The sequence below is a fragment of the Paramormyrops kingsleyae genome, chromosome 13 (genome assembly GCF_048594095.1).
Source record: "Paramormyrops kingsleyae isolate MSU_618 chromosome 13, PKINGS_0.4, whole genome shotgun sequence".
In the NCBI taxonomy this organism is placed as follows: domain Eukaryota; kingdom Metazoa; phylum Chordata; class Actinopteri; order Osteoglossiformes; family Mormyridae; genus Paramormyrops; species Paramormyrops kingsleyae.
Genome location: NC_132809.1, coordinates 13,683,418 through 13,709,531, shown reverse-complemented (window position 1 = coordinate 13,709,531; position 26,114 = coordinate 13,683,418). Strand labels below are relative to the sequence as shown.

At 46.5% G+C, this 26,114-nt stretch overlaps 3 protein-coding genes across 7 annotated transcripts; 2 read left to right on the top strand and 1 right to left on the bottom strand.

Annotated features, from left to right (window-relative positions):
• The first annotated feature begins 1,728 nt into the window (after nt 1-1,728).
• On the top strand, nt 1,729-9,929 carry rag1 (recombination activating 1). 3 transcript variants are annotated; one of them, XM_072698231.1, is made up of 5 exons: nt 1,729-2,851; nt 3,962-4,345; nt 4,632-5,782; nt 6,411-8,194; nt 9,070-9,929. In XM_072698231.1, the coding sequence occupies exons 2-4, from the start codon at nt 3,963-3,965 to the stop codon at nt 8,165-8,167; spliced, it is 3,291 nt and encodes a 1,096-aa protein (XP_072554332.1). In that variant the 5' UTR covers nt 1,729-2,851; nt 3,962; the 3' UTR covers nt 8,168-8,194; nt 9,070-9,929. The 3 variants fall into 3 exon arrangements, with proteins under 3 accessions (XP_072554332.1, XP_023697834.1, XP_023697835.1); XM_023842066.2 differs by having other exon boundaries at nt 6,411-9,929; XM_023842067.2 differs by lacking the exon at nt 1,729-2,851 and adding an exon at nt 2,938-3,015 and having other exon boundaries at nt 6,411-9,929.
• Nucleotides 9,930-10,216: 287 nt separating this feature from the next.
• rag2 (recombination activating gene 2) lies at nt 10,217-13,365 on the bottom strand. The gene is made up of 2 exons (XM_023842223.2): nt 13,235-13,365; nt 10,217-12,310 (listed from the first exon to the last, which is right to left on the bottom strand). Exon 2 carries the CDS (start codon nt 12,307-12,309, stop codon nt 10,705-10,707), a length of 1,605 nt encoding a protein of 534 aa, XP_023697991.2. The 5' UTR covers nt 12,310; nt 13,235-13,365; the 3' UTR covers nt 10,217-10,704.
• iftap (intraflagellar transport associated protein) lies at nt 12,581-23,938 on the top strand. 3 transcript variants are annotated; one of them, XM_072698229.1, is made up of 7 exons: nt 12,581-12,668; nt 15,533-15,677; nt 17,172-17,290; nt 18,240-18,308; nt 19,084-19,147; nt 21,830-21,990; nt 22,742-23,938. In XM_072698229.1, the coding sequence occupies exons 2-7, from the start codon at nt 15,545-15,547 to the stop codon at nt 22,829-22,831; spliced, it is 636 nt and encodes a 211-aa protein (XP_072554330.1). In that variant the 5' UTR covers nt 12,581-12,668; nt 15,533-15,544; the 3' UTR covers nt 22,832-23,938. The 3 variants fall into 3 exon arrangements, with proteins under 3 accessions (XP_072554330.1, XP_072554329.1, XP_072554331.1); XM_072698228.1 differs by having other exon boundaries at nt 17,163-17,290; nt 22,742-23,935; XM_072698230.1 differs by having other exon boundaries at nt 15,533-15,678; nt 17,161-17,290; nt 21,830-21,963; nt 22,742-23,912.
• Nucleotides 23,939-26,114: the final 2,176 nt, after the last annotated feature.

Sequence of the window (26,114 nt, the reverse complement as noted above, 5' to 3'; positions counted from 1 at the left end):
AGAGTTTTGGGATGTAGCCCTGCTGTTGTGTGGGTTTCCTTGGGGTTTCTGGTAAACTCGATATGTGCTGTTGGTTAACTGGTATTTCTAAAATTTCATCTGGTGTGTCTAATTGTATCCTGTGATGAACTAGTGAATTGAGCTGTCTGGGGTCAGCTCTAGGTCCTTCTTTGACCCTGACCAGGATCGGTGGATGGAGGTAATATGGATAGATTCACATGAAGGGCGTGCTGGTGGAGCTAGCCCCAGGACATGGTACCGTAGGCTGAGCAGTTAAGGGAGCTGCAGGATGGAAACTGATGCTCTTATAGCTCAACCCTGAATAATAAGCAAAGCCAACAGCAGCTTGTGGCTTGAGTGGCCATGTGGGTGTGCTTGAGATCCCACTACAGCAATCTCCACTCCCCTGAAAGATTCTTCACATTTCATTAGTAATTCAGAGGATGTTGTCCTTAGGGCCGGCTCCACTTTTTCAGTGGCCCTAGGCAAGCGAATCAGGGAGGGGGGGCCCCCTCAATAGGTTGCGCCCAACTCTGGCAGGAAGGGGGCTTGATATATTTCCTCTCGTCTGTTGTCATCTGGCTTTCTTTATTTAATTTCCTTGTCTTCTTTTCCCTGTTCTGTGTTACTCTCTCTTAATGATGTCATGCATCACAACACACCCATGTAAAACACATTGGGGCAACTCTGTTGTGAAAGGCACAATATAAAAATAAATTGAATTGAGTTGAGTTGAATTGAATTTCACCCATCAGGTTGGACCCCCTTCTGTCGGTTGGGTCCCCTCCTTCTGGTTGGACCTCCGTCTGCCAGTTGGGTCCCCTTATTCTGGTTGGACCCCTTCTGCTGGTTGGGCTCCCTTCTTCTGGTTGGAACCCCTCTTGCCAGTTGGGTCCCCTTTTTCTGGTTGGACCCCTTCTGCTGGTTGGGCTCCCTTCTTCTGGTTGGACCCCCTTTTTGCCAGTTGGGTTCCCTTCTGCTGGTTGGGTTCCCTTCTGCTGGTTGGACCCTCAGTAGTGGCCTAATTTGATTATGTTTAGATTCGGCCCTGGATGTCCTACAAATCTACACTTCCAGAATTCAGGTTAAGCATCTTGACCGAACAACCGATCCATTTACTACGAGATTCCACCTCTCGCTGGCCCGTTTCAGCCCCAACCCTGAGGCCCCCTCCCTAGTTAAGGATATTTCTCTAGGTTCTGTGCCTCCTTGCCGTTTTCCCTTCAGCCGCATCGTTTCTCCGCGGAGGCCCCGTATTGCGGGGAGCGCAACAGACAGAGGAGCCGCTCCCTGGCCAGGCGACAGGTGCCGGCGCCCGTCTGACCGGCTCTGGCTTCCAGCCCCCGTTGCAGACGCCCGTGCACGCTCCAGATGGCACCGCTCTTGCCGTAAAGCAAACCGCCGTCGATTTCACCAATAACAAGGCCACCGGCGGGGGCCGAGGAAAGGGGCCCCTTGGGTCGGCATTTGTTTTTCAGGCAGATGGACATCTGCGTTTCCCAGTCCGCCCCCCAGCCCACCCCAACCCTCAAGGCCACTGCCTCCAGTGTTCCCTGCTGCTTGAATGCTTAATGGACCGGCAGTGCCTGCTGTTCCCTGTGTGCACAAGCATCCAAACAATTATAAAATCCCTGGGATCACAGGCCAGAAATGTGCAGTTACTCTCTGAGGAACCACTAACTCCTAGCCCCCTCCCCCCCCCCCCCCCACCTCGTGTACAATAAAGCCGTTGACGTACGAAAAATGTGCTGCGTCCCACAAGTGCTACAAGAACATAAGTACAGTCCTCCCTTCCCGGTGTCCCTCAGGCCGAATCCCCCATGGGTCTCACTCTCTCCTATGCAAGTGCAAAGCTGTTACTGGCTGAAGATGACACACGTGGGAGTACAAGCTCCCCATCAAGGTGTACCTCATCATCGTTGATTTATAGAAAAATAAAAAAGAACGATTCCGAAGAGCGAATGGTGTAACGGCTGCAAGGCCGGGCGCTGAATAATGTGCTCTGATGCTAAAGAGCGCGTTAATTTGCTGCTTCGCTTCAAAACGAGTTTAAGGCTCTAATTGTAATTAATTAGTTGCCTGCTCGTTACTAAAACTTGGAGAAATGGCATAATGAGGGCGTGCTGCCTCTGAGTGTATTCTGGGGTCACAAAAGCGAAGCAGCAGCAGCGATCACTATTGGGGGGGGGTCACATTAATTCTGTAGACATCGGGGCCATAAACAAATGACCCGTCTGGAATATAATGTTATATCAGAGAATACTCCTTAATTATAACCCGTGTGTTGTGTGCAGGAGGAAAACGTAACTGGTGATGGAATAAAGTAGAACATCTTCCCCAGATCAAATATTTCAAGCCATCTTTCAACTCTGTTGATGTCATTTAGTAAGTGAGACATCTGACTCTTTTGCAATATTCACACTCTTAGTGTGTGCTGAAGGTGGCCTCTCTTAACCGTAGCCCTCTCTCTGCTCCTGGTCGCTTCATGGTAATGGTGTCACCTCTAAAACAGTCGTTGATCTGTCTCTTCTGTATGGGTGGGCCACCTGTTTGAGGTGAGGCTGCATGGGAAAGTAGAGCAGAGTTTGTGTGTTGGGGGAGGCTTTGGGGGGCTTATCTGCCCTCCCCATCTCCAGCCGGGAGATCAGGTGGCAGGGCCTGACTGTTAGGGGACTCTGTCAGGAGGTATAAATGCTGGGGGGGAAATGGTCCCCCCCAGAGAGACACCATCCTGCAGAGCAACAGAGCCATTAGAGAACAAGCTGGGAAAACAGACAGGCAAAAGGACGGCCAGCTGCCTGCCTGCGAAGGACCCCAAGGGACCAAACGCCAGCTGAGAAACATAAACAAGGTAAGGGGCCAATCGACACGCCCGGGCTGAGCCGGCTCAGCTGTTTTTTGTTATTGAGATGACAGAGGGGTGAGGCATTTGGGAGACGGGCACAGACACTAAGGGAGAGGATAGCATATCCGAGGACAAGCATGCCATCATGTGTCTCTTACAGGAGGATCGCGGTAAGTCAGATAATCTGTTGATTAGCAGGTTTAGGAATTGACTGAATGAATGATTAACCTGGTTTGCTGAATGATACTACTAAGGGCTCTAAAAGATCTAACGTAGAAGTTCCCAGTTCAGTGGCAAGTCGTTCACTGGCACTCAGAACGCTGGGGGTTTGGGAGAGGGCTTGGTAAATTCCCGATAATAACCGATATATTTTCACGCCATGCCTTTTTTATAACCTCAGACATTTGTGCATTTTGATAGCATCTGAAAAATCGTCCAATCGATTCACCATTCTACCCCACCATCCAGGTTGACAAGCATTAAAATTTTAAGTTTAAATTTGTCGCCGGTCTGCTGTCATCAGAAGGTTGGGAACTCCAATTGTAACGTGACTGCTGATTGGCCAGTGTTAAAGTGTCAAAGATTACATATAACATTCTTCAAGTAGAACACTGACCTTTTTACCACTTATATTCAGAGGGATTATGTAAATGGTCCTCATTTAAGCCCAGTTAACATGCTAGGTTTTCCAGCAATGCTTCTGCTGCATAGGCCCACCTGAGGCGAGCTCAGCAAATGTACCCATTTACCCAACAAGCTTTGTCTGTAGAAAAAGAAGGTGTTTCTTCCCCGGGGCTTTGCCGGCCAGCAGAGGGGAATCCTGAAGCGAAGGACAGGGATCAATCCCAGAATCTTAACTCATGAATTTTACAGCAGGTTTAAATGCCAGCGGCTGAACCTGGCAGTTTTATGGGTCACGGCTAACCAGCTTCTGTTGAGCTGGGAATCAGGTGAATTTGGCAGGACTGCTTCATGACACTGAAATAAATCTGCGCAACACCTTTTTCGAGGTCAAGCGATAGAGTTGTCCATGTCTCTGCATCTGATGGAGTGCTCTACAAGGCTGAGGTGGCTTTTAACTCATGCGCCTAAATGCCTGTCTTGTATCCCCGAAAGGATGCCAGGTGACCCTGACATCATGGAGGACGGGTCCGGGCACTCGGAAACCCCCTGGCGCTCCGTCCCACTGGAGTTGCACCATCCCTACTCCAGATTCTCTGACTGGAAGTTCAAGCTCTTCCGCGTCAAGTCCATGGAGAAAGCCCCCCTGCCGGGAGACTCTCAGCCAGTCGGAGAGCAGCCGCAAAGGGGGCCACCGGAAGCCTGCACCTCAACACCCCCAGAGGTGGCTGTGGAGGAGGGTGCGGGGGTGAGCCCGGGGACCCCCGGGAGTGTGATGCGCCTCTGTCTGGGGGGGAAAACCAAGGAGAGCCTGGAGAGCGTGGGGCTCCGCGTGGATCGCAAGCTGCAAGAGATTGACACCCACATGAACCACCTGAGGTACGACAAGTAATAATAACAACACCGGCAGTCATTATGGCATTATTAAGATAATGATAATAAATGGTTTATTCTTACATGCTTCAATATTGCTACTGAAAAAATTTCTCTATGGGCATTTAAAATGGCAATATCGCAGAAATTATAATTTATCATGAATGCACTTGCTTTACTCATTAATAAGTAATCAACAAATAATTTTATGTTAAGCTATGAATTTGATTATTTGAAATCCTGTTCTGGCCGGGTAGCTCTTGGTATAATTGAGTATGTGTTTGGCTGGCAGGACCCTGTGCCGCCTGTGTGGCACAGCGCTGCACAGAGTGAAAGGCGGCCCAGAGCGGGAGGTCCAGGGAGAGCTGGACGAGAGCAGCAGGATCTCGCTCCGCAGGATGGGCTGCAAAGCCAAGGGCTGGCCTGAAGTCATCCTGAAGGTCTTCAAGGTGGACGTGGCGGGGGACATGGAGACGGTGCACCCGCCCTCCTTCTGTCACCGCTGCTGGAAGGCCGCCATGAGGGGGGGGGGCTTCTGCTGCTTCTCGGGGACCCAGCTCGCCCAGTGGACGCCGCACTCGGCCCTCTGCCATGTCTGCTTTCCCAGAAAGCCGTCGCTGCAGCGGAAGGGGCGGAAGCGCTGTCAGCCGTCCCGGGGAGCCCTCCACCACCTACCCAGGGCCAAGCGGCTCAAAAGCGACCTCCACACCCACAGCCTGGTAGACAATGGCCGGCCGTGGAGAGCGGCGGACCAGGGGCCCAGCAGCAATGCCTGGCCCAGGCCCAACCTTCAGAAGGCTCTGTGGGTCCGTAACGTCACCCGTTGCAAGAACGTCCACCTTGGGGCAGACCGGCTCCGTGAAGACTTTCCTATTGACTTTGTCCGTGCTGTGACGTGCCAGGTGTGTGACCACCTCCTGGCCGAGCCTCTGCAGTCACCGTGCAAACACCTCTTCTGTCGAACCTGCATCCAGCAGTACAGCCGTGCCGTAGGTCAGCACTGCCCGGCTTGCGGCCTCCCCTGCTCCCCCTTTGACCTGGTGAGCCCCACTAAGGCCTTTCTGGGCATCTTGAACTCCGTCCCACTATGCTGCCCCAAGGAAGGTTGTGGGGACCCCGTTCCGCTGGGGTCCTTTGGGACCCACTGCTCAAGTCACCAGGAGGAGAAGGAGGAAGAAGACCAGGCCAGGAAACGACAGTGGCAGGCCTACAGCAATGGCTACATGCCCATCAACAAAGGCGGCAGGCCCAGGCAGCACCTGCTCTCGCTGACCCGCCGGGCTCAGAAGCACCGGCTGAGGGACCTGAAGAACCAGGTGAAGACGTTTGCTGAGAAGGAGGAAGGTGGAGACATCAAGTCCGTGTGCCTGACGCTCTTCCTGCTTGCGCTCCGGGCTGGAAATGAGCACAGGCAGGCCGACGAGCTAGAGGCCATGATGCAGGGTATGGTTTACCGGTTCTCCGCTTTGACGTGTATCTCCCCCAGGCTGAGCCCCAGGTGGTTCTACATTCTTACTTTGGAAAGCACTACTGTATGTGTCCAAAAACATACGTTTTCACCCTAACAATGCACAGTGGTAGTCTCAGGTAAAGAACACATGATTTGCTTGCATTTGTAGTCATTTTCCTGTCTGTCAGGACAGACTAGCAAGCCAGGGGGTTTATAGATCCTCGCTCATAAAACGATACTCTCATTAAGAGCCTGTTTAGATCTAGACAGGACCTCTGCAGTATCAAGAGGGCCAGGCGTTGTATGACATTAAATGACACCAGCAGCATGCTTTTGTCCCCTGGGAAACCAGTGCCATCTGGCATCTGTTTTCATCATCAGCCAAGAGACCCCTACTCTGCCAGTTCCACCACTCCAACCTCCTGTCCTATTGTGACAGTAATAATCACTAGAAATGTGCTACCTCATTACGAAATATTTGCCATTGTCATTCTTTTGTGTAACGAGTGCTTGTTTGATAAAAGGGCTGGACAGCACATCATCATCAGCCTCTAATGATCACCGCTGTTAAAAATGCTGCATGTTTTTGAAACTAATTTCCCTTTTGCCCTGTGTCTTTAGGTAGGGGATTTGGCCTGCATCCTGCAGTGTGTCTGGCAATAAGGGTCAACACCTTCCTGAGCTGCAGCCAGTACCACAAAATGTACCGCACGGTGAAGGCCACCAGTGGGCGCCAGATCTTCCAGCCCCTGCACACTCTGCGTAGTGTGGAGAAGGAGCTCCTTCCCGGATTCCATCAGTTTGAGTGGCAGCCGGCGCTGAAGAATGTGTCTAGTGCCTGCAATGTGGGAATCATTGATGGGGTGGCCGGATGGGCAGCCTCCGTGGATGATGCACCGGTGGACACCATTGCACGCCGATTCCGCTATGACGCCGCCCTGGTGGCAGCCCTGAAGGACCTGGAAGAGGACATTATGGAAGGGCTGAAGGAACATGGCCTTGAGGACTCAGAATGCACGGGAGGGTTCAAGGTGGTGGTGAAGGAGTCATGTGACGGCATGGGGGATGTCAGCGAGAAACACGGGGGTGGACCTTGCGTACCTGAAAAGGCTGTGCGATTCTCCTTCACAGTGATGTCAATCTCTGTCCAGGTAGAGGGACGTCAGGAAGCGATCACCATCTTTCAGGAATTAAAGCCGAATTCGGAGCTGTCCTGCAAGCCACTCTGTCTTATGTTTGTAGACGAGTCAGACCATGAGACCCTCACTGCTGTGCTGGAGCCTGTGGTGGCTGAGCGAAATGCCATGAGGGAGAGTCGGCTCATCCTGTCCGTTGGAGGGCTTCCTCGCTTCTTCCGGTTCCAGTTCCGGGGCACAGGCTACGATGAGAAGATGGTGAGAGAGATGGAGGGCCTTGAGGCTTCTGGGTCCACGTACATCTGCACCATGTGTGATTCCACTAGGATGGAGGCGTCCAAGAACATGGTTCTGCACACTATTACAAGGAGCCACGAAGAGAACCTAGAGCGCTATGAAATCTGGCGGACCAACCCCTTCTCAGAGTCTGTGGAGGAGCTTCGGGATCGGGTCAAGGGCGTCTCAGCTAAGCCTTTCATGGAGACCCAACCAACCCTGGATGCCCTGCACTGCGACATCGGCAATGCCACCGAATTCTATAAAATCTTCCAAGATGAAATCGGTGAGGTCTATCTGAAGGGCAACCCTAGTCGGGAAGAGAGGAGAAGCTGGAGGTCAGCTCTGGACAAACAGTTGAGAAAGAAGCTGAAGGTGAAACCTGTCATGCGGATGAATGGCAACTACGCCCGTCGGCTCATGACCCGGGAGGCGGTGGAAGCTGTGTGTGAGCTGGTACCCTCGGAAGCCAGGAGGGAGGCTCTGAAGGAGGTCATGGAGCTTTACCTACAGATGAAGCCGGTCTGGCGGGCCAGCTGCCCGGCCAAAGAGTGCCCTGACCAGGTCTGCCGGTACAGCTTCAACTCCCAGCGCTTCGCAGAGCTCCTGTCCACCACCTTCAAATATCGCTATGACGGCAAGATCACTAACTACCTTCACAAGACCCTTGCCCACGTGCCTGAAATCATAGAGCGAGATGGCTCCATCGGGGCCTGGGCCAGCGAGGGAAACGAGTCGGGCAACAAGCTTTTCCGCCGTTTCCGCAAGATGAATGCGCGGCAGTCGAAGAGCTTCGAGCTGGAGGACGTGCTGAAGCACCATTGGCTCTACACCTCCAAGTACCTGCAGAAATTCATGGAGGCCCACCGGAACTCTGCTAAGGCCTTGGAGGCCACCATCGACCCGGTGGAGTGCCAGGATGATAATGACTTGGTGCTGGATGTCACAAACTCACTGAACCTTTAAGGATGTGGAAAGGGTTTAGAAATCAAGGTGAAAAGAATCAGAGTTGGCGTTTTTGTGTGTTAAACGTATCATTTTTCTCTTTATCCTGACAGGGAATTTGCTCCCAGGGATAACGGGGAAGCTCACTTTGACCTGCTGTCATTTTTGTTTATTACTTAAATGGATTTGGAGATGTCAGAGCAAAGTGTTCTGGGTTTTTAATTAAATTTTTGGGTTTTCTTTAATTCTCAGTGAGCTTTTGGGGAATTGAAAGAATATATATTGATAATGATTTAATATCCATTCTCTTTGTCATCATATGACTTGCATTTGTCATGATTATTTTATGAAAATCCCTTTCATTTAGGTGGATGGATATTTCCTGTCACCTTTATCCTTTCTCAAGTTCATATGTCCAAAAAAACATTGCCGGCTTTTTCGTATTCTTTGTTCAGATTGTCTGAGATAATTTTTGCCTCACATAAAATATTGGAAGGCTTATTGTTTTTTCAGGATGTGACACATCCATGAATTTATACAGGGATATTATTTATGAAAACAGATTAAAGTGTTGTAAGTCATGGCAAGGTAATTGTGGTGAGGGGGCATACATTACGTAGATGGTGTATTTATCACCATGGCAAGAAGAAAATGGAGTTAAAGAATCTGAGGTTGTCTTTGTGCCAGTAAAAATGATTGCTTTAGGGCTTTTTATTGGGATTCCAGGGTGCAAAACGACTTTGAAATCACTTTTCAGCACCTGCAGGGACAAAATCAGCTATTTTGCCTTCACTCCGACTACTGATGTAGAATTTGTGAACCTCATGTTTAATTTCTATGCCATTGTCTGCCTGGAGATAAATTCTGTTTTTGTTTTCTTTTGAAATCTGCTCATGGGGCCCCCCGTGTTTTTGTGTCTGCAGCCAGCTGCTCTTCTTTGACGTGAACGTTCACTTCTGCAATTCTGCCCAGGAACAGTCTGTTGGCCCTTAAGCAGAGCACCTCACGGCTGCCAGCATAGCCCAGCGTAGTTAAATATGTGTTTTACCTACGGTGTGGCATTTAAAAAAAAAATTTAAGAGCATGGACGTGGAAGAATCACAGCTGCAAACAAAATAATTATAGCGAACAGTATAGTTACAGTTGAAAACATTTTGGTGTACTTTAGTGTGCTTTTAAGTTTTATGTTTATACTTAAACTTATGGTTATATTTTTGACAAGGATTTTGAACATTTATGTCCCATGTTTAATAAGGGATTTGTACTTTTGGTAACATATTCTTATTGCATAATATGAATTTTTGTGAAATGTCTTGTCATCTGACCTCATATTGTTCCTGCTGTTACTGTTTGATGTAATCTACTTACACTAAGGCTTCTGGCACTGTTATATTTTGGTGGATATTAGCCTTGCAGTTAACCATTGTTTATTAACGTTTTTTAAATAAGGAAATATTTGAGAATGATATCAACGTACAATTTGTTGTACATTGTATTCATCTTACTTAGATTTTTGCACTTTTCCTTAAGGCACAGACTTTCCAAATGTTTACATAATTTTACATCTGCAATAATTCTCATGTTTGACAACTGTATAAAAATTACACTATTCAGATTTTCAGTGTAACTTCAATAATTTACATTTTATTATTTGGATATAAAATCCTTTTGTTGTATTTTGAGTTGATTATATATAGTATGGTGTTTTTACTTTTTGTGATATACTTTATAACACATTGTTTTGCTGAGATCCTGTACTGGGTAGGGTCAGCAGCTCTGGAATTTGAATGGGTGGATTGTTTTATGATGTTTTATTGAACGCTGATTAATTTTGACATGGAAGCACATTTGATTTGCAATAAATAAATTCAAATGATTATCCTTTAAATGCTGTATATTTTACTCTGTTGTGTCATGAAATTCAAAGCACAATACAGACCTTATAATGTAACTAACTGTTACATGACATTAAGATCTATAATATTTTATGTACTGTAAATAGATGAAACTCCAAGTCTGAAAATGACATAACCAACTTTATTATTTATGCATTTCATTTAGACACTCATTACAATATTATGCATATAGGATTGCAAATGCCAATGAATTCACATAAAAAAGGACACTGCTTTTAAAATTAAGTAAAACAGAATATTAAAATAAAAGGCATTTCTTTTTGTCAATCAGCATGTTACAGTCCCATCCACTTCCTGTAACCGCTTGTCCTATTCAGGCCTATGGGCACAACCCAGGGTGGGGCATTAACCGATCACACTCACACATATGGGCAATTTGGTAACTCCAATTCACCTCAGCATGTTACTGGGCTGTGGGGGGAAACCAGAGTAACTGGCAGAAACCCCACGACATGGGGAGAACATACAAACTCCACACACGTGGAACCCTGGCAGACACTCGAACCCGGGTCCCAGAGGTGTGAGGCAACAGTGCTAACCACTGCAGTATGTTATGCCACTTTGCCACTATGTTACAGTCTGCAGTATAAAAAGCCAGTATAAAACATTCTCCATGTATGGAAATTACAGTCAAGCACCGGGTCAATCAAACAGCCTTCTGAGAAAGCTCTTCTTGGTGGGGGTCATTCTGAGGCGGATGGGGGCCTTACGGTGCTGTGATTTAATGGTTACACGCTTCAAAGGTGTGGCAGTGCGCGGTGGCGTCATCTCCTTCCGCGGCATGCCCCCATGGTCCAGGCAGAAGTATTTGCTGCTGTTCTGGGAGAACTTCATAAGTAGAGTCTCATTCAGGTCCATGCACTGGGCATGGACCCAATGACCACCCTCCCCCCCAGAGCAGAAGATCATGGCAGGCCGGTGCAGCTCGGTGGAATAGTAGGGCACCCATGTGTTGGCATCCGCCTGGCAGCCCAGGCAGCAGCTCATCCAGTAACCCGTTTGGGACTCATCCTCCTCATCCTCTTCATTGTAGGTGTCGCCATCAGCATCATCACCGCTATCTTCTAACTCGTGTGGCTCACGGCCAAAGTACAGCTCCTCAGAGTCCTCCAGAGGGGCGGAGTCCTCAAAGTCAGTGGATTCTTGGCTACACCCTTGCATTGCTTCCTCACCACTTCCATCTCCCTCCATCTGGAAGCTCACCTGGTAGAAGCTGTGGGCATCTGGCTGGGCTGATCTTCCCTCGGTGGGCACCCCGATCAAGGCACTCCCCTTCCCCAAACTCCCCCCGAACCAGGTACGGCTGTGGGTGATCTCCCCAGTCCATGGAGGTGGATCTCGGGGTTCGATGTGGATCCCGGTATCATCCAGCACCACGTTGTTGCACTCCATCCGTTTCTGGGTCTCAGACTGGTAGCCGCCCAGGACCACATACTCGTGGCCGGGACCTGATTTGACAGTGATGGTACTGGTCATTGAGAGGCCATTGTCCATGATGTCGCATGAGAGCACCGGGCCACCTAAGAGTAACTGGACCTGGATACGGAGCAGACGTACCGGCCGGGTGTCCGAGGACAGATTGTGGCCCCCTAAAACGTAGATGCAGTCATCCCGTGCCAGTGCCACATGAAACGACTGCCCGTCAGTGAGCTCTGGGACAATATGGGAGGAGCAGCAGCCAAAATCTAGGTCTATGAGGAACACCTGTGGAGGACAGTCCATCACACAGTTCCATGTCTCTGTGGTTCTCTCGCCTGGCGGCCTGTAGCAGCGACCCCCAAAGAGGACACAGGCTCGCTTGCCCCGGCTGTACACCACACTTGCTGTATGCCCGAATCGTGGTCCCGGCATCTCGCCCACCAGCTCCTTCTCCTGGCAGCGCAGCGTCACCTTGCGGTTGCTGCCACGGCTGTCCTGGTTCAGAAGGTACAGGCTTCCAGAGATCTCATTGTTGGGAGTGCGGCCCCCGTGAATGAGGTAGCACTCTGGGTCAGAGCCCCAAGGGTCTAGGTGGGCCACAGCAGGGCAGCGCAATGGAGGAAGGTAGCAGGAATCATTTGAGAAGGAGACAGGACGCAACTTGAGCTCTCCCTTCTTCAAACGCACCATAAAAATCCCTGTTGGACAGGAGCGCTTCGGCCAGCCTTTCTGCCCAAACAGGAAAATGTCCCCATCCAGTGATAGTAAGGAACATCCAGGCTGCAGAAGGCTTGCACAGTTCACTGCACTCACTGGCTGTAAGGTCATACTGCAGTAGGGGAATAGTGGGAGACATGAGTTCATGTATTTTAATCACAAGGACACAAAGGATTTAAAAATGTTATATTTTCACTCGTTAAAACACGACATCCATTAAACTTTTATGTACGCTTACTTAATTTGAACTTTTTAATGTTTCAGAGTCATTCGTCATTACTGAAACAGAACACCCCGGAACCCTATATTGCCTATGACAATTGAACAGGCGGACAGTACGGCTACGGCTATAGGACTTATGGGATGTAGTTTTTACACCCATATTTACGCCTTTGTTTAAGGGACACGAAACAACATTTCCCAGAATTCATTGCTTATGTTTTCCCGGGGATAGGACAGACGGTTTTAAGGTATTGTATCGCAACCTCCTATACTACCTAAATGTTGATCATAATTAAGAGAATGTACATCCCTTCATAGACATTAATCACGCCCATTCATAATATACATAAGGCTTAAAAATCTTAACCAGAAGTATGTTGTCTGTTATTAATGTGAAACTGGTCTAACGTGGAAACTCTGAAGCTGAGCAAGCTGGTGAACACGATGGTAAACGGCATCGGCTGGTCGTTTCACTGTTAAATGTCAATGGTATTGTTTAATGCATCAAGATAATGCACGATATAAGATGCGTTTAGCTTGCTTTTTGTAGCGTTGCTCCTAAAATCTTCATTACATTATTTTTAACCTCTGGTGCACTTGAACAACACTGTAATAACATTTTCACAACATGTGTTGCATGCTAGATACTGCAGTTATGCACTATTCTGGTATTATTATCTATCACCTAGGCAATGTCACGTTTTTGAAAATTACAAGAATTTGGCTGTGGCTTGGTTGCACATGTATGTGATAACGGTCGATGGATAAGTTTTGTGTGGTTTAGTATTTCATGCGAGTTCGCATCGCCTCTTACCTTTTTGGACTTTCCCAGTGTCACTGAAGACAGCTTGGTAACAGTCTTGTCCTGATATGTGGGAGGCTATGCGTGAAGCTACGCTGGTCCTACTGACAGCACACAGATGGTGAGGTTAACGGCCCCTGACTGCCGAGCGAAGTAGGTGGGCATACAGCGCTTCTTCCTCTGTTGTCTTTCAATCCTATCAGCTAATGTCGCTAAGAACCAAACTTATTTAATGCATCAGTACACGTTCTCAGGATATTTGTAACTCTTAGTAGCTCATCGTGTATATTTTCCCATACAGCCCACCAAAAATTATACTTGCCAAATAGGAATGATTAAAAAAAAACATGCACAAATCACCCGTCTTTGAAATAAGTAAGTGATACATCATAAAAATGAAGGGGATGATTTCTTGTGGCTGATGAGGTGAATTAAACAGATGAATGATGGGGCCTTTAAAGGTCAAGAAGAGAAACGCAGACAGGAAATACTATACCCAATTTATCAAGTTGGTCCCTGCCCTTGGATGGCTCATGTTATAATGAGTATCTACTTAGCTGTGAGGATTGTGTTTAGTATGTAAAGGTGTCCTCTTTACCTACTTAACATTAGTGGAGTATACAAAAGAACTGTGCTCCGGTGCTAGAGAACAGGTCTGCCTGTCACCAGGGGCCACACAGAATGTAAACTGGCACATAGAGGTTGTGTAATTTTGGCCGTGTGTGATACTGTACTAGCTTGTAAACTTTGCAATTAATCCTTTGCATGGCATTGGTGATTAATTACAGTGAAGCTGTTTGTGTCTCATCCATAAAGTGTAATGTAAAGTGTCTCTGGAAACATACTTTCTGAAAAGTTTTTAAGTAGTGATTTTGCTGCAGATCCACCCCAGTGTTTGGTTTAATGTTCCCCATGTAATGTGTAGTAGTGAAACTCATTGGGATATAATTCCCAGAATCCCCACTTTTTCTTATTTTATGACTCCATATATATGCCCATAAAACTGGGAAATTCTCCACCTGCAGTGAACCCGTGGCCCGCATTATCTGCTGTGAGCACAGCGGCCTGAAAAATGTGCTGTTACGCAGCGTCCTGTTTTTCATTAACTCTCTTCACTCCGTCTCACCCGGGAGGAGCCACTCGTACACAGGGGCAGCTGTACGGCTCTCGAAAGCATCGTGTGTGTTTTTTTTCTTATTGTGGGAGACACACAGGAGCACGCAAAACACGACTGCGGCCACAGCAACCCGAAAAGATCGTTAGAAGTCGAAAGATAAACAGCCACGCACCTGGGTCTCCAGTCTGTGAGGGGAATGTGTGCATTTAGTCTCTGTTCCTGGGGGCCTCTATGAGTTTGGTTTGGGGTACGGGGTCACAGCCAAGAGATGCTATCCTATTGCCATTTAATGGGTAATTTGCTTCTTCTTGACTTAGTTTACATTACATATAGTGCTGTTGCATCATTAATGGCTGCCTCCCACACTGGCTGTTCAGCATTTTCACGGCCCCTGAAACTCCAAATATTGGAATGAATTGATGAATGCCACAGTTTCTGTTTGATATTTTAGTAGTTGCATGCCTTTATAGTATTTAGTGTACTTGTGATTTTTGTGATTGGTATTAAAAAGAATTTAGCCTGTGTGCTGTTCTGGCCATAAGAGACCTTTACTTTGACATTCAGTGATGTTCAGTCCTCTTTCTTGTAGAGAAAGTACATCCAGTATTGTTGTTTTCATCATGCCTCCTACCTCCTTTCTATGGCCTGACCCTCTTTGCTTCTTGTGACCATTAGATTATTTTAGGTGGAAAGATGTTCAGAACATTGTGTTCAAAAATAAAAGCCCATGAATTGTAGAATGCGACTCTGTTCAAGAGACATGCAGTAGTGACTTTAGCTGATGGGTAATGGAGATGAAACGAGGCACGTAGCTATGCTGCATTCTCCCCTCCCTGGTACTTTGTTGGTTTTCGCTGTTCTTTAGACTGCTGTAGATTGCAGAGTAAAATTGGGGGGGCGGTTGTTACATTTGAAATGGTTATTTTAGCTTTGTGCATTATGTGTTGCTCCCACCACCCACTTTCACTAGTGGAAAGCCTTTGAAAATGTTTTTTTTTCTTTGTATGCTGGCCAGGTCAAGGAATTTTGCTCTTGTCTTCTCTAGAGATTTCTGTAAACTATTTAAAAAAGTGTCCTTGGCATTTGGAGCTGATCTGACTTGACTGCGAGTGGGAAAATGTCACAGCGGTGTCCCCTCCAGCCATTTGCCTCGCCTCTCCCGGTGAGCGTGTGCTGCCTTTGGGTTCGGGCAGGTGTGAGGCGGGATGCCAGTGGTGCCGAGTGGCGTCCGTGTCGCGGCCTATGAGCAGGCGGTGGTGGACACCTTGGAGCTCCTCTGCATCTCCTCTGAGCAGACCTATGAGGGCTTTCTGAGCTCCTTCACTCACCTCCCAGCAGGTGAGCATCACACCTGTAATTCTTTAGAACTTTGCAAAAGCACATGAGTTTAGTTATGTGACTCTTTCATGCTCTGTCACTTCTGGAGAAGATATCATTCATTCTTAACTTGGGATCATGAAATAGAGTAGAGTTTGTGTTCCTGAAGCTATGACTGGAAGGGGCCCAACGTTGTACTTAAGTAAGGTACGTTCCCTGAATTAATTAAGCAAGCAGATACACTATATGGACGAACGTCCTGGGACCCCTGGCCATTACAGCTACGGGAACTTTTATGACACCCCATAATAAATCCACAGGCATCAGTATGCAGCTGATTCCCCCTTTGCAGTTGTCATTTGCGGCCATTTTTCTGCGAAGGTTTTCCACAATTTTTTGGAGTGAGTCTGGGAATTTTTGCCTATTCATCCATTTGTGAGGTCAGGCACTGATGCTGGCCGCGAAGCCTGGCTTGCAGTCTCTATTCTAATTCATCCCAAAGGTTTTTGATGGGGTCGAGGTCACGGCTCTGTTCAAGTCAGTCAAGGGCCTTCCCCAAACTGTACCCACAAAGTTAGAAGTGTGTAATTGTCCAATATGTCTTGGTTCGCACATCAAAACATTTTGGACAATTCTGTGCTTCCATGTTTGTGGGAACAGTTTGGTATGCATATGAAGACAAGCCAGGCCTTCACATCTAACATCAGTGTCTGACCTCACAAATGCTCTTCTGGATGAATGGGCAAACATTCCCACAGATACACTCCACAATCTTGCAGAAAGCCTCCCCAGAAGAGTGGCAGCTGCTATAGCTGCAACGGGGGGACCAACTCCACATCGGCATTTAATGGGTAATTTAACTCTTATTAACTTAGTTTGCATTACGATTACATATAGTGCTGTTGCATCAGTCATGGCTGGCTCCCACACTAGCTGTTCAGCATTATCAAGGTTCCTGAAACTCTAAATAGTAGAATGACTTGATAAATGCCACAATTATCAAATGATGCCTATGGTTTTAGAATGCAATGTCATAAACGTTGTGTGTAATATCAAGGTGTCCCAATACTTTTGTCCATAAAGTGTATATACCTTACTGGTAACAGTGTAAATATCTTTTGTATTATCTTATATTCTGTCCGTTGTATTTGTTGTGTGACTGCTGTATGATGGTTAAACCTGCTGTATGATGGTTAACTGCTGTATGATGGTTAACTGCTGTATGATGGTTAACTGCTGTATGATGGTTAGCTGCTGTATGATGGTTAGCTGCTGTATGATGGTTAACTGCTGTATGATGGTTAACTGCTGTATGTACCCAGATCTGCTGCAGAAAAGTAGCGTCCCTCCCCTAGCGAGCAGTAAATCATATCTACCCACCACCGTGTTTACTTGTTATGTCAAAGCTGTTATATTACATATGCATTACATGTTGCTTCGAATGAACACGTTTTCTAGGTAGCTGATAATAGCACAAATTTTCATTTGGTTTCTTTCCTCTCGGAGGCGCTGCAGATGGACAGCTGGATTTGGCATCAGGATTGAGCCTCTGTCAGACAGCTAGTGGGATGCAAAATGGGGTGAAGACGGACATGGAGGAAGGAGAATGGCTGGGTGATAAGTGTCTACATGAGGTTGTAGCAGTATTACCTGTTACTGAAAACACTTGTGGTTAGAGTTCAGTCGGGGGGGGGGGGCATTCCTGAGATTAGACCCAGTAGCCTTTTCACGAAGCAGGGCAGCAGGCAGTTGTTGAGCGACCATGCATGCATTCTTGGTAGCTGGACGTTTGCCATGTTCGTTACTGTCCATCGTTCAGACTGCCGGATGGCAATGAAATGCCAATACTCACCTTCATCTAGAATGATGCAAATGCGAGGTCTGGTCTCGTGTAACATTCTCGGTGGCCTGCAGTGCAGTTTGCCTGAAAGCTGGATGTGCTGAATCCTGACAGGAGGCTGCTGTTTGTACTCGTGAAGCCCCTTCACGCCTCAGTCTACCCGTACACAGTAAAAAGTCTGCAGAACACTCTACAATTAGTCTTTAATGGAACAAGACAAAAATATCCCCGCTGCAGATGGTGTTTTATGTAGCCTTGAGGATATATAGGAAATTATTCATTCTGAACACTTTAACATTATAAAAAACAAATGTGTGTTTAGTTTCAAATAAATTGGTTTTACTAGTACTGAATTATTATTTGGCTTTTTAGCATATACCTTTACCCTAAGGACTTGGAGTCTGACACTTTACAATTCATTTAAAAAGCAGGGTAATTTATTGAAGCAATTCACATTATGTACCTTGTTGAAGCGTATAGCAGAGGCTTCTCTAGGGATTTCAAGCTGCGGCTTTTTAGACAAAAATTAAATTCCTGAACCATTACGTCCTGTCACCTCTCTCTTAGCAGAAGTGTGGAGCAATAATTGTTGAGTTCTGTAGTTCTTAGTTCAGTTTTCTTTGTCGGGCACAAGGTGTTATAAGAAAAAAAAATGCATAAATAAATGAACTTGTGAAGCACATATAGGTACATCTTGGTGAAGTATGTTTCCCTAAATAAAGAATTCTTTGCTTTGGTTGCAGATTGTGCTGGACAAAGGCGTGACAGTGGGTGGGTTCGTGACTGGAGAGCGGCCCCCCGGTGGGGTGAAGGTGCGTAGGTATCCATATCTCCATGACTACAAACGAAATGTCAAGAAGACACTAGAAACCAGCCTTCCAGCCTGGGCGTGATCTACGGTTCTCGCTGTGTTTTGGCGCTTTTCCACTGGCATACAGGAACCGAGCCGTACCTGACCTGGACTGCGAAAAGAGACTAGTTACAGTGTGGATCCAGCTCGCTTTGGTTTTCCACTGCAGAAAGGTCGGCTCGGTAAAGGCGGTGGAGCATGCCCAGAGCACCTAGGCCAGTGTTTCAGTCCGACTGAACGTATACCTGCAGGAGTAATTCGACTCCCAATCGCATTACCTGGGTGTCTTAGTCTGACTTGGAGCAATTCGATTTAGTGCAGTTTCAGCCAATTCGATTTAGTGCAGTTTCAGCCAATTCGATTTAGTGCAGTTTCAGCTGGACTGACATGTTTGCATGTACTATAAAAGTCCGGTTTTAGTCAGACTAACACAATAATTTGATTTTCTTAGTGTCCCTGTAAATGTACTGAATGTGTTTTGGTGGTCGTTTACACTGGTTTTGCACTGTCCACTTGCAATCCAATCACCCAAGACGCACTTTACGACCAAGTGTACACAGGGTCACTGAGATGATTTGGTATCTTGGTAGCAATTAGGAAATGACAGTGATGACTGACCGGACCGGCACACGCTGCTTAGACAGATGGTACCATTCTCGCCCGAAGTTCTGTTTCTTTCTATGATGCCCTGTAAAACACCAAGGAATTCCTTACAGAGATATTTTCCTTGCATGCAGTTTGACAACTACCTGGATGTCTCAGACTTCAGCCATGAAGAGGAAGATCTCAGTTTGAATTCAGGTAACTATCTGTCCTAAACCAATCATGAAGCTTTTTGTTTTCTTAACAGAGTTTGACCTATGAATTTTTGTGATTTTTTTCCCCCCACAGGTTTTTCTTTACATAGTCACTATGTTGATGAAATCTAACATTAAATTAAAAAATGGCTGAACTGTGTCTTAGTGGATAGCACCTTCAGCGTCGGTGGTGTGAATCCAGCCTCCTCTCTCCTGCAGAGTTGGCATGTTCTCCGTGTCGTGTGGGTTTCCTCCGTATCATCCCACAGTCCAAATCCAGGCAGTTAGGTTAATTGGCATGTCTTTATTCCCCGTGGTGTGGGATCGTGCGTGTGCCCTGTGATGGATGGAAATATCAAAGCATTGCACCATTCTGGGAAACATAAAACATTTAGTGTACAGCCCCTCCCCAGGTTACAATGAGGTCCAATAAACCAATCGTAAGGCGAAAAAATGCATTTTGATACAGTACAGCTAACCTATCAAACATCATAGCCTAGACTTAGGGCACTTACATTAGCCTGCAGTTGGGCAAAATCATTAGCACAAAGTCTATTTTATTATGTGTTGAATGTTCCATGCATGTATTTATTGAATAATGTACTGAAAGTGAAAAACAGAATGGAATTGGAATACCCATCATAAAGCTGAAATATCGTAACATGGGCCATCAAAACCCAGGAAGCGTCTGTACTATAGCATTTTCTTTAAAGATGTCTCTTATGAAGAAATATTTTCCATGTGTAGAATTTGAATTTTTTGTTTCTTTGCCCTGCATTTGCTCTTGTACGGTTCAGCTTATAGTTAGCATTGTTCAGCCCTTGTTGCCTGCGTACCATTGCTCTAATCAGGGAAGTTGTTACAGCTTATTTAAATGCATTAGTGACCATCAGGAATATTTGCGAAATGCATTTCAGCTGGCCTTTGATTAGGGGTGAGGGACCATAACATTCAGGGAGTGTGCCTTAATATTTGCTTTATCTTAGTTTTTCGATAAATGGAACACGGCTGTCTGACAGCTGGACGAGGCTCATCCTGAATTGTCATGACCTTTAATTAATGAGGCCTGCAAGACCTTCATGTCGAGACCATCGCCTCGAATACCCTCCATCATGTTTAGGTTCTGGGAGGAAAACGTAGACAGATCTGTAATTCAGAATGTGCCTCTGAGAGGGGAAACCGCTGATGGCTTCTGTCCCCTGCCAGTCAGACGAGCCAGATAATGGAAAGACTGACTCTGAACTTCACCCCGATTAACATGGATGATTATTAATCTGCCGCAGTGAACTTGAGAAGATGGGGGGGGGGGGGGGGGGGCGACATCTTGAAGACTTGCAAGGCCTGTGCTAAGTCTTGGAATTGCATAATTGGGTCCTTTTACGGATCGATGTCTTGAACGTTTGACACTGGAAGTAATAGATTAACTGAGATTTGCCTGAGATGGATTGACAAGGACACTTTCAGCATTCAGGACTTAATTCTGAGACTTTTAATTACTTGATGATCTTTATAATCAGAGTTTTTTTTCAAGGCAAATAGTCACCCTGCTGTAATAAACATACGGGCCCCTCGTCTGACTTCACTCCCTCCACTGAGGTGCCAGATCACAGTGAGTCAGGTGCTATATTTCCCACAATGCTGTGGGAAGTGAGACACCTGTTCCTGGGGATGTGTTGTGCCCCAATTACTGCCTTCTGCATTGTATTTGAACCCACAACCCCCACACATCTGGGCCCAGTCTGTCAGAGGCCCACCCCCCCCCCCTCCATACACCCAGCTCAAGTTTATCTCCCATCTGCCTAGGCACTGTCCTCCTGGCCTTAAACTTAACGAGTTGCTTCCACTGAGAGAGTAATTAGCTGTTTAATTAGGACCTTCGTTGCCTTTATTACTGCCAAAAGCTGAAAGAGTGGCTGTAGTGGGACTTTGTGGGAGAGACTGGGGGGTGTCTGTCAATATTGGATTGTCTGAGCTCTTTAATTTATTGAAATTCTCTTTTTGTTAATGTACCTGCATATATAATCATTTACATTTGACAGTTATCTTTTTTTTGAATTTATTTCTGGTGGGGGCATAATGTGTGAAGATGCTTTGTTAGCAGATGTTTATCAAAGTCTGTGCTCTTTTTGCTGCATTTCTTCTTCCCTCTGTTTTTCGTTGTTGCTTCTCGTTACCCGGCTGCTACATTAGGGCCCTTCTGGAAAGATGACTGGCCGTCTGATTTTCGGTGCTTGTTAAAGGTCACCGCTGTGCCGATGTGTTTCCGCAGTCCGAGACTCATCTCCTGTGTTTGCTAGTTCTGTCCTGCTTAAGTCGCCGTGTGGAGAATATGTCTAGCACTCAAAAAAAAAAAAAAAAGAAAGAAAGTGCCGTAGCAGTCATTGGAGGTGACCCAGAGTTTCCATTTCCCCCCAGCTTGTCGCTTAAGCTCTGGTTGATTGGGAACATGTGTTTGGGAAGGATGAATGTTAACTTTAGCATGATTTGAATGGTGGCAATCAGTCTGGGGCACTATAGCATACTGAGTTTTTGTACATGCATGTTAAGGGTTGCCTAGGAAACCAATATGTATCACATTCTGCACGCTGTGATGAGAGACGCTGATTACTGATTTGCTTCGGCTGGCATCTAGAAGTGTAGCATTTCTTCGTACCCTCAGCCTTGCATATCCCCTGTTTGTCCTCAGATCAGATGGCACTGCCTGGTGAAGCAGAAGAGGGCCTCCCTTGCACAGCCTCCGTCTGCCACCACACCATGCTGGAGTTTCACACGGTGACCCTGAACCAAGATCAGGGCCAAAGCTCAACTCCTGGAAGCCAAGTAAGGCCAAGAACCTCTGGATGTCACGTGAGAATAGAGCTCATTCAACTTCCCGACAGATCACTATGATTCAACAAATGGAAGTCTTGCATACAGTACCAGTCAAAAGTCTGGACACACCTACTGAAACCTATTTGTTTTTCAGTGAGATAATGACCATAGGCACACCTTATGTTTGGGTAAGAACTATTACCTTGTAAATAAGTAAAGAGATGGAGGGCTGTGACAGATGACTTGGCCCCCACAATCCTCCACAGAAGCCCTATAGAGTTTGTCTGGGAAGAGTCAGATTGAAGGTAGCCAACCTTCAGGAGTGTTGGAGAAGCATTCCAGGGGGGTGTGAACTGTAAGCTGGCTGAAAGAATGCCAAGAGTCTGCAATGCTGTCATCAAAGCAAATGGGGGCAATTTGGATGAGTCTAAAATTTGAGAATTATTTTTGATGCTGTTGCAATATTTGATATGTATTACTTGGTATTACTTGTCTTGTATTGCCTTGAGGGCTTTTACAGCAAGGTAAGTAACATAGCAATGCATTAAAAGCAGGTGAGTCCAGATTTTGACTGGTTCTGTATACATGACATGCCTTTTAAAGACACAATTATGCATGAAAGCAAGTCAAATATACATGTTTGCTTGCTTGAGTATTTCTTTGTATAATTTAGTTATGTTTCTCGTGTTTCTTTTGTTAATTGTTCTGCTGGCTGGGACGCAGTTCAGTGGGCACTCCTTTGAAATCTTGGTAATTCTCATGACATATTTCCCTGCCCTTCCCCTAGGAGGCGCCAGAGGAAGTTCAGCCCTTTACTTTGGATGAGAACTTTGACTATGACCATGCTATTCTGTCACAGAAGCATCCAGTGCTCTGAAGCACCTGCTGGCCACACTGATGGGGGGGGTTAGGGGAGTGACCCAATGTGCAGCCATGAGTAGCTCCTCACTAACGCTGCAGAATGGGCCACCGTCTCTCTTGCTGTACTTGGGTCTCTGCAAAGTCTGCTGCTGCTGCTGGCAGGTCTCCCAGATCAGAAAGATCGACAGCTTGGCTGCCAAGCAGACGGCAGTGCAGTGTGCAGAGATTGATTTGTGTCTGTTTTGGGTGACATCACTTAGATGCCCGTAATGGACCCTGTAATAGAGCTTTCGGTGCATCTCACCCTTCTTCAGTGCACCACTGTATATGCAGTTGGAGTCGTGCGAAACGGTAATGTGTGCAAATACAGTCTGCAATGTGGAGTGGTGAATTTAAAAATGTACACTTGCGTTTCCCTAACCTCACAGGGCTGCAGTTCATTACATTTCGTGAGATGCTGTGGGAGGGAGGCTTAGTGGCTCAGTGGGTAGCACTATTGCCTCATAGTCTTTAGGGCTGGGAGTTCAAATCCTACCCTTATAACAGCCCCCCCCCCCCCATGACACTGACCAGGATAACCCTTCAGAGGATGGATGGAGAGATGGAGGGGCAGTGTTTTGACTGGTGCTGTATGATATTTAGCAGGTACTTTTTCCCCAATTCTTTATAATAAGTTCAAAAGTTTCTTGGCCATATTTAAGATTTTGCACGATTTTTGAGAGCTGTTATTTCTTGGTTTGATCCAGGTGCAGCTTGTAGGCCAGTGAGCATTCTGTTTGTGTGTAAGTGTGTTTGAGGGAGTGCGACATGCAGGCCTTTGGACAAAGTACTTGGCAAAATGACATTTCCTCATACTTTTTTAAAGCAGATGGGAAACTGCAAATAATATTTCAGCTTAAGTATTTTTATGCTCGTTCCTGACGCCTTTAAATCCGGAGGTGGCTGCTTTGGAGAGTGGAGCAAGGCAGTAATGGACAAAGCCTTTTCTGAGCTATAGGGTGATATTTTTTCTGGGTTTAATATTAAAGTTTTAAAGCAAAAAAAAAAATGAAGTCAGTCGTTTTCTTCTTTTACAGCACACATTCTCACACCACTCTGAGCAAAGCTTCCGTTATGCAGATTGGTGCTTCACTGTGGATAATGGAATCAGCAGATGATCAAACTGAAATAGGAGGGGGCTGGGGGGAGGGGTTGCCATGAGCTGGCCTGTCAGGTACCACAGTGGGGTCACTGGGATACAGCTGAATGCTCTAGTGCTCATGAAACCATCCAGTGTGGGACTCACCTCCAGTCAAGGATGTGACTTTGGTTTGAACATTGGGGGGGGGGGGGGGGAGTTCATGTCTCCCCCCATTTAGGGGGAGACATGATTATTGGGGAGGTTGTATTGGCCGGTATTGATTATTGGAGGGAATAGAACCCCCCCCCCCCCTGTAATTTACGACCATGCCTCAAGCACGTATCAGATTCTAGGTTTAATTCATGTGTAACACTTCCTGTACAGAGAACACATTATCTCTTTTACGCTTCAGCCTACAAGACCTTTCTCTTTCATAGGTTATTTCTACTTGCATTGTAGGTATATTTGCTTTTTAATTGTCTACAGTGGTCCGGGTCTTAAGTACTTACAAATACAGATTAAAATTGCATTTAAGTGATGCATTTTTCCAAAGCACGTACAAGTCCCTGGGGCTGTTGGGGTTAACGGCCTTGCTCAAGGGCCCAACAGTGATATTATATATCTGTTAGCAAAGGGATTTAAACCCATGACCTTACAGACGTGGGCATAGATCACTAACCAACTTAGATACACACCAACCCCCCACAAAATGCTTAATTTTATGTCAGACCGGGCATGCAGAACCATTCTGGGAAAAGGGCAAAATTCACAAACAGTATTCTAATTGGTCTCCTTGGGTGCTGGAATAGAACATTAAAAACCGTATCGTTGATTTATGTATCCGGCAAGCCTATCATTTACGTCGTCATATCATAGTTTGCTGTAGTTAATTTCAAGCCTGTGTCTTGGGCTATTGTAACACATAAACAGGACCATTAATATATTGTGAAAAATAGCTGAAAAAGGGGGCATATGTATGTTATCATTCCTGCTCCTGTGAAACGGGAAAGGTAAGATACTGCTGGTGTCTAATATAAAGACCATGTTTTTACTGCTTCACTATTGTTGGATGGATGGCCTGTTTTATGCAGGGAAAATTCAGTCGGTTTCAATCTTTAAAAGTGTAAATCTTGACTCGATGATGCAATGCGGTGTCGATTCGTACCTTGAAATGGAACACAGTTCAGTAAGGCTCAGCGTGATGGGATATGATGTGATCTGATACTGACGAAACGGCAGAAAGCACTCTTCAAATGAAATAGCTCAGTTGGAGTGACTGGAATATTTTGTCAGATTGTCACGGGCGCTCCACCCGAGGATGAAGGATGGGGAGGCTTTACCCCTCCTGTGACAGCTGTATGGATTATACTGCTATGCGTTGACTTTAGATGAATTCTCCCTTCTCTGCAGATGTGCTGTTGCAGTCCCAGTTTATGCACAGCCCCATGGCCCAGTCTACCCATGTTAATTGCGCCTCTCTGGCCTTGCAGAGATGACAGTTATCGTCTGTGCTGAATGTCAGCGTGCATGCCCCCCCCTGGCAGGTGGAGATGGAGGTTGGGGCTGTCGGCCAGGTGGGACCCCCGCCGCGAGAAGCACCCCGTCGAGTGACTGATCTGCACAGTGCCCACAGGGCTTTGGTTGTTGCAGTACGAGTTGGGGGGGGGGGGGCAGAAGGGAAACCCCTGACACAGGTGTGATTGTTGTGGGCCGCCAACGGCTCCCACAGCACAGGTGATCTGGCGTGCCCTTTCAGGGCAGGTGGCCTTGTTGGGTGGATGTTTGGGGGGGGGGGGGGGGGGGTATCTCCCCTTATCTCCAACTCCTCAGTTTACCGAAGAGTGCCTGCAGGCTTTGTCTGCATGTCATGCTGTAGGGTTTACTCCTGCTGTTCCTGTCAAATCATTAGTCATTAAGTCATTTTGTTTATTTTCCCTATCTTCCATTAATTGATTTTTAGAATAAGTACTGAAAATAGAATTTCTTGTGCTGTTATTTCTCTCTGAATTGACGTTTCATATGTTCTGTTGGCATCTATACAACTTCACACTGCTTCCAATAACCACTCTTGCTTATTTATGCTTTAAAATTCGTTTTATTGGTGCTCCAGCACAGGATTATTGCATTGGGTTTATTGATACAAACATTCAGATAGTGAGCTAAACTGTTTATTAATGAC